The 7,132-nt window shown below is 46.0% G+C and overlaps 2 protein-coding genes across 2 annotated transcripts in view; one reads left to right on the forward strand and one right to left on the reverse strand.

Moving 5' to 3' along the window:
* The window catches only part of LOC126401203 (uncharacterized), a 3,734-nt gene extending 2,680 nt beyond the window's left edge, over window positions 1-1,054 (forward strand). Inside the window, exons 5-6 of the mRNA XM_050062320.1 lie at window positions 519-706; window positions 976-1,054. Coding sequence (XP_049918277.1) covers window positions 519-706; window positions 976-1,054 — 267 coding nt within the window. The remainder of the gene's footprint in view (window positions 1-518; window positions 707-975) is intronic.
* Window positions 1,055-3,146: 2,092 nt separating this feature from the next.
* On the reverse strand, window positions 3,147-4,612 carry LOC126400685 (uncharacterized). The gene is made up of 5 exons (XM_050061585.1): window positions 4,583-4,612; window positions 3,983-4,246; window positions 3,661-3,903; window positions 3,409-3,585; window positions 3,147-3,291 (listed from the first exon to the last, which is right to left on the reverse strand). Exons 2-5 carry the CDS (start codon window positions 4,212-4,214, stop codon window positions 3,179-3,181), a joined length of 765 nt encoding a protein of 254 aa, XP_049917542.1. The 5' UTR covers window positions 4,215-4,246; window positions 4,583-4,612; the 3' UTR covers window positions 3,147-3,178.
* Between the last annotated feature and the right edge of the window lie 2,520 nt (window positions 4,613-7,132).

The following is a 7,132-nucleotide window of genomic DNA, read 5'->3' on the forward strand; positions in this document are numbered from 1 at the left end:
CAGCTGTCAGTCAACATCATACTGAGCCTCTACACTCAGTGTGTGTGTGTCCTGTCATCACACACACCTCCTGCATCTGTTCTCACACACTCACATTGTGGGGGCCTGAACCCAAACGGGAGTCGAGTCCCCACAAGGTGAAAGAGGACACGTCAGGTTTCAGACTTGGTTTCTGGTCGTCTCATTACTGAAGGTGAGGACATTTTGACCTGTCCTCAGGATGAAGGTCAGATTTAGGTTTAGCTGAAGAGTTTGAGGTCCGGTCTTCACAGCTGATACAGATGTCGAGTGGAAGACGCCGCACCTGTGTGGTTGTTCTCCTGCCCTGGTAGTATCCCTGACGGAGGTCACAGGTCACAGACACACATCAGACCAGTCATCCCACTCCTGTAAGACTAGAAACTGGTCAAAGACCTGAGGACACTCACTGTACAGGTCAATAAGAGAATGACCTGAGGATGGCACAGAGAGGGACGCTCATAAACCAGTGATGTCATCTGATGTGACGGCACCATCAGAGACCAGATGTGATCGCAGAGTCCTCCTGTGTTCAGTCTGCTTCAGTGTTTGAGCTCCACCTGCTGGTGTTCATCACCACCTACACTGATGTTTCCTCCATCATTCACCTTCACTTCCTCAACATCAGTGAGCTCAGCTGTCCACTCTACAGAGTCACAGGTCTCGGGTCATCTGTCACACTGTGTCTGTGAGTGGCAGTCCTGTTAGAGACAGGGGACCTGACAGATGCAGTGTTTTCTTCTATCAGCTCTTCGGTTGTTTTAACTGTGAACTTTTCTAATGCAGGTCGAGGCTGTTCAGCAGAGAGTGAAGACTCTGTGAGAGTATTTATAAAGTTTATATCTTAAATAAATATCTAAACTTTTAGTTTTCTTCACAGAAATGAATGACATGCTGAGACACAGGCCTCTTGTGTATCATTTTTAAAGTTTCTTACATCCCTTTAATTCATTAAAGGCTCACGCCCTCCTGTGAAGCTTTGGCGACCCCTAGTGGTGGTCTGGACCCCCAGGTCGGGAACCCGTGTCCCAGATGAACCTAAACGCTAAACCCTGATAAATTCTGACTCTAACTATTAATGTAAGGTTTTTTTCTTTGTTAACCAGCTGTGGTTACTGTGAGAAATTTAAAGGTCTAAAACATGTTGTATATATTTAAAGCCACAGTGTGTAGGAATTTCTCCCATCTAACGTTGAAATCATATATTGTATTCAAACAGATGGCTCACTCTAGCGCCTCACTGTTTCAAACACGTATTTCAACAACGGTAGCCGCTGTGTACCAAAAAGCTATGATAACACTGATGAAACCATGTCATCCGATACTACATGGAGTATTCATTCAGGCTCCTACACAGACACATGCGGCGTGAGTTGACAAACCCCCTCCTCACCATGCTGGCTGTGTTTACAACGTAGGACTGTTGGGGCGGATGTAAATTGAAACAAACCAATCACGTCTTGTCCTTTGACAACTGACAAGTGGCTCAACCTCACACACCTCATCCCTCTCCTCGCATTACTGCGCCGCTAACAGCTGTTAGTGGCCAGCGGCACTACTGCCGCATAACAAAGTCCCACTCTTTGAGCATAATGCAGGATCATGTATTATGCAGCATCACGGGAGACGGAATCCTCGTCGCCAAGAAAGTGCAAAAGGGAATCAAAAAGGCAGCGTGACCGGCGAATTAAAAAAACAAGGGTCAGCATTGGGGTTGCCTTTCCCAGGTGGAGAGAGCTGCTGAAGGAGAAAGGTAATACAATCACAGGCCAGCGCTAACAGCGGCTAACAGCGGCTAACAGCTAACAGCGGCGCAGTGATGCGAGGAGAGGGATGAGGCTGTTAGCGACTGGCCGCTAACAGCGGCTAACAGCCAACAGCGGCGCTGGCCTGTGATTGCATTACCATTCTCCCTCAGCAGCTCTCTCTACCTGGGAAAGGCTACCCCGATGTGGGCCTTCGTTTTTTTAATTCGCCGGTCACGCTGCCTTTTCTATTCCCTTTTGCGCTTTCTTGGCGACAAGGATTCCGTCTCCCATGATGCTGCATATGCATGATCCTGCATTATGCTCAAAGAGTGGGACTTTGTTTCAAATTTGCCAGGGTAGTAGCGAAGCGCCTCTTGCTCCTCTCCTTCGGCTCCTCAGTCACGCAGTGCTGGCCTGGCTCTCAACAAAAACGCCGAAGGCGGTGCTGTATGTCCCTTGCTGGCGGGTGTATTCTCAAGATGGCGAAACGTAATGGAACCCCCCAGACGACTTACTGTGCGTTCACACCAAACACGATGGACGCGATGAACGCCACAAGTTTCCATTCAAAATCAATGTAAATGACGCGATGACGCGCAATGTCGCTTCGGGCTACGCGTTTCAGGCGATGAGAGCGACGCGATGAAGCGATGACGCGTCCATCACACTGGTGGTGGATAAACAGGAAACAGCTGATAGCAGGAATTAGCGAACAGCTAGTAGCAAGAGGGAAACACAAACCTGACAGACACTGTAAAGATGAGCAACTGGGGAGACAAGGAATTGCTCAGCCACCTTGTCCTCGCAAACGAAAAGGCCATTAACCGTCAGATGACGGGGACGGTGAAGGACGGGCGGTTTATGAGAGAATCGCCGGAGGACTGACCAGCCGCTACTTCAATGTTGAATCTGTCCTCGCTGTTCTCAATACTCAGCACACAGAAGTGACTTTTGGTTTCCCTTTGTAGTTGTTTTTATGTTTTTATGTTAGTCTATATCTTTGCTAAAGGACAGACGACTCGTTCAGCATCTCTGAAGAAGTTTTTCATCTCTTTGTGTTTGTTCTTCATCTCTTTGTGGTCGTTTTGTTCCTCTTTGTTGAATACGTCTATAAAATCACATGATCACATGAGAACAAAACACAGAGAGAAAAGATGCTCATCATTTTGTTTTATTTGATCTAAAGAGATTTAAAACTTGAAACTGAAACAAACATGAGCAACAACACGACTCACAGCAGAGTCTGAACAACTATCAGCTTTAATACGAGACAAAAACATGTCTCAACAACATCATCTACAAATCAAACTACAACATGTGGAGTTCCACAGGGAAGCGTTCTGGGTCCTCCACTGTTTCTCATCTACCAAGGCCTGAAAACATGAAACATTTTAGCTTCATTTCACGTCAGTTCAGAAGTGATGCTCCGTGGTGACAGCAGTGATGACATCATCGTAGTCATCGTCCAATCCCTCCTCAGCCTGGGTGGGCGGAGTTATCACCACAGAGACAGGCAGGTCATTTCCTACAGTCAGAGCAGGTTAGAAAGAGTTCTGTTAGAGACAAGTGTCAGTCATCAACACCAGAGTGATTGATTGATTGATTGTTTGATTGATTGATTGATTGATTGATTGATTGATACCTGTGGGCCGTTGTCGATATAAAGACACCATGATGAAAGCGGAGATGCAGTACGGACAGAACACCACCAGGTGGAGGAGCACTCTGAACACAAGGTGGAGGTCGTCTGAGTCAGGGGGCGGGGCTGCAGATGTGGGTGTGGTCAATGTAGGAGGTGGAGCTGTGGTTGTAGGTGTACCTGTAGAGAGAATCCCACCTGGTCAGGTGAATATCTGGATGAATGAACTCCTGAAATCAAAGGTAACCTCCTGACCTGTGACAGTGAGCCAGCTGGGTGGAGACTCTCCATGACCTGTGATGTCACACTTGTAGAGGCCTTCATCAGACCTGGTTACATGGCGGATGGTCATGTGACCTGCAGGCTCAGTCCTGATGAAGGAGCCATCTTTATAGAAAGCAGCTGGGAGGTTGGAGGACGTCTTTGTTTTACAGTGCAGAGTGACATCATGTCCCTCCATCACAGGGAGGACAGGACTCTGCAGGATCACTGATCCACCTCAACACAGAGACAAACTACAGCATTTCATCCATTTACACACAGCTTCATCAACACTGACTCCACAGTCTGATCTTACCAGTGACACTGATGTTGATGCTCTTACTGGTTGCTCCCTCTCTGGACTCACACCAGTAAACTCCACTGTCCCATGAGACTGCTACACTGATGATACATGAAGAACCAGCAAGTTTTCCCCAGTCAGCTCCACACTCTGCTCTGGTTTCATCGCTTGTGTTCCTCCTCAGAGTCCATCCAGCAGAGCTGTCGTCCTCCTCACAGCTCAGAGAGACAGAGTCTCCTTTAAACATCTGAGAGCTGCTGGGACTCACAGTCAGAGAGGCTGCAGGGAGGAGAGGATAGACACATTAAAAGCTGAAGCCACTGACAGATCTCAGTTTGTGTTTGTGTCCAACATCATGTGATTAATGTAACGTCTAATGTGTCCTTCAGTCCATGTGAGGACACAAACTGGTTCTTTCCTTGCAGACCTATCTAGACTTTGTGCAGACACAGGAGGAGGACAGACAGACTCCCCATCAACCTCTCAACCTGTGTCTTTGGATCTTTGTCAGTCTGAAGTCTTAAATCCTCCCTGTGTGACCTCCAGTGACTCTTCTATCAGTGTTTGTCAGACACAGTCAGTGAGTTTGAGATGTGACAGAAGAAGTTTACTGACCTTGGTTTGTTGTGCAGCTCAGCAGTGAGGTCAGACCTGAAGACAAAGAACACTCAGGTTAGTTTGAGACACAACAACTGTGACCTCAGTGAAGATGGAGTCCACACTAAGTCCTCACATTGTCTTCCTGCTCTAACTTTACTGTGTCTGTCAGGATGTGAATGCAGCACTAAGAGTCACAGCAGCTACAAGTCAGAGAATCATCTGACACAAATACCACATTTCTCTTTGAACAGGAACTTGAAGGCAACACAGAGCAAACACACAGAGAGTCGGCTCCTTTGAGTTAGTACATGTGGACGACTGATAGATAACTTTGACATGTCTGACACACTGCAGCTCAGTCTGCTAACCCTTTAACATACAGTTAGTCTTCAGATGATGTCACTTCCTGCTCTTACAGGTTGTTTTGGACTAAAGTAAAAACCTTTTCTGAACGTATCAAAAGATGATGTAACGAGTGAATTCAGACAGAACAAGACAAGCTGTTGAAGAGATGTTTGTCCCATGGTAGCTCTTGGTCATGTGACATCATCAAACACTTTGAATGTTTGTCTCAGAGCTGTTAAAACCTCCATTTCCTCTGTGGAGGTGGGTGCAGCAGCCGTGTGGTTTCTCTCCTGCAGCTGGTCACTTGTGTTAGTTTCTAAAGGCAGAGATGAATGTTGTTGATTGTGATGAAGGGTATTTCCACCTGTGTGTATTAGTGAGACTGTAGTTGTCATTTCCCTGAAGTTACTGACTGGACGTGACACTTTGTGTCTGTATCTAAAAGGAGTTTATTGTTGTGAACACATGTGGAGCAGCTGTTGTTGAATCCAAAGATCAACACAGTCATTTATGCTCTTGTTGTCCATATCTAATACCACAACAACAAGTGAGCTTACCAGACCTCTGTAGCTCCTCGTCTCTGCTCCAGGCTCCAGGCTACCACTGCATTGTGGGTAATGTAGGCACCAGGTTTTGACAAGGAAGGAGAACGTGTGTAATTAAAAAAGACCACATCTCTAATTCTGCTGCATCGATTTGATTTTTTTCAAACTGTCCATCGTGAGTCCGTCATCGTCACCAGTCACTGCCTCGTACGCTGCTGCCATTGCCAAGGACGAGAGCAGACTGCAGTGTATCATTCACTCCACTGAGAAGCTGGCTGCACTCTGCCCTCCCTCCAGGACCTGTACACCTCCAGGACCCTGAGACCCCTCCAACCCCGGAAACAAACCCTCTGAAACACTCATCTGTGGTAGGACGCTGCAGTCCATCAGGACCAACAGCTCACAGCATGAGAACAGTTTCTTCCTGTGTGCAGCTGGACTCATGAACAAGGCCTGGGACGACCTCTGACAGACTCTCATCCTGCCCCCACAGACACTACACCTGACTTTACTGCACATCTTTACTGCTCATCTTCTTATTTTCATCTTCATGCTCCAAAACAACAAGGCAGATTCCTTGTATGTTAAAACTTACTCAGCAACAGACCTGATTCTGATTGTTGATGAGTAGTTTGATAGCGTGCAGCTACACTCTGTATGTTCACAGTTCAGTGGGTAAAACACACAGAAGCTGTCACACATGCAGATATAAATATGGTCCACTTCCTGTCAACTAAACCGCTGCCACCTACAGGAAGATACAGCCTGTTTGTTTGAACATCATCATCAAGTCATTTTGTCATAAATCCAACAGATTAAAATAAACGTCTTTAATCTCTGTGATGACACGAGCAGTTTCAACTTTCACCTCCTGCAATCACAACAATGAACACACACACACACACACACACACACAGTGTTGGTGTTAGTGAGGTGTCACTGTTATTTACATTGATGTTTCAGTTGCTGCTTATTTTTCAGCTCAAGTTTTATCTTTTGTCTCTCTTCACATCATGTTGAGACTCATTTTAAAACTGAATTAATCTGTTTTATTCTGACTGAACAAAGAAATCTAACAGTGTGTAGAGATGAAACCACAACACTGCCCGCCACAGAGGAAGGAGGGGGCTTTTATTTGATGTGACCATGAGCTGATCACAGTTTCCATGAACAAGTTGATCACTTCACCAAGTAACAGGATGGAGGAAACCTCTCTGCTGCTGCTGCTCTGTAAGTATCATCTGTTTATGTTTCTAAAACCATCAAACTGAAAGAAATACAAGAACAATGAGTTCTGTAACAATCCTGTAACTTTAACATATGTTTATTTGAAAGGTTGTGACGATGCCTTTACAGCCTCTGTTTCATTTATGAGACTGCTGCTGCTGTTGAACTTTTCTTAAAAAATAGATCAGTGTAATGTCCTGATGGGTTTCCTCCTCCTCTCTGTGTCCATCAGTATGTGATACAAAGATCTTTCTGTGTTGCTGCACTCAGGTGTTCGTCAGTTGTGTCGAAGGTCTCGTTGTATCACAGCCTCAAACTAACCTGAGTGTTCTTTGTCTTCAGGTGTGACCTCACTGCTGAGCTGCACAACAAACCAAGGTCAGTAAACTTCTTCTGTCACATCTCAAACATGGCTGAGTCTCTGTAGACAGAAGATGTAGTGTGAGAT

This window comes from Epinephelus moara, chromosome 14 (assembly GCF_006386435.1).
Source record: "Epinephelus moara isolate mb chromosome 14, YSFRI_EMoa_1.0, whole genome shotgun sequence".
NCBI lineage: Eukaryota > Metazoa > Chordata > Actinopteri > Perciformes > Serranidae > Epinephelus > Epinephelus moara.

Bases quoted from the DNA above. Each gene is read 5' to 3' on its own strand.
- LOC126400685 (XM_050061585.1), bottom strand. From the start codon at position 4,214: ATGTTTAAAGGAGACTCTGTCTCTCTGAGCTGTGAGGAGGACGACAGC. The intron at 3,586-3,660 runs GTCAGGAGGTTA...TTCTCTCTACAG, and splicing joins CAGCTGGCTCACTGTCACAG to GTACACCTACAACCACAGCT. The intron at 3,292-3,408 runs GTATCAATCAAT...CTCTGACTGTAG, and splicing joins ATATCGACAACGGCCCACAG to GAAATGACCTGCCTGTCTCT.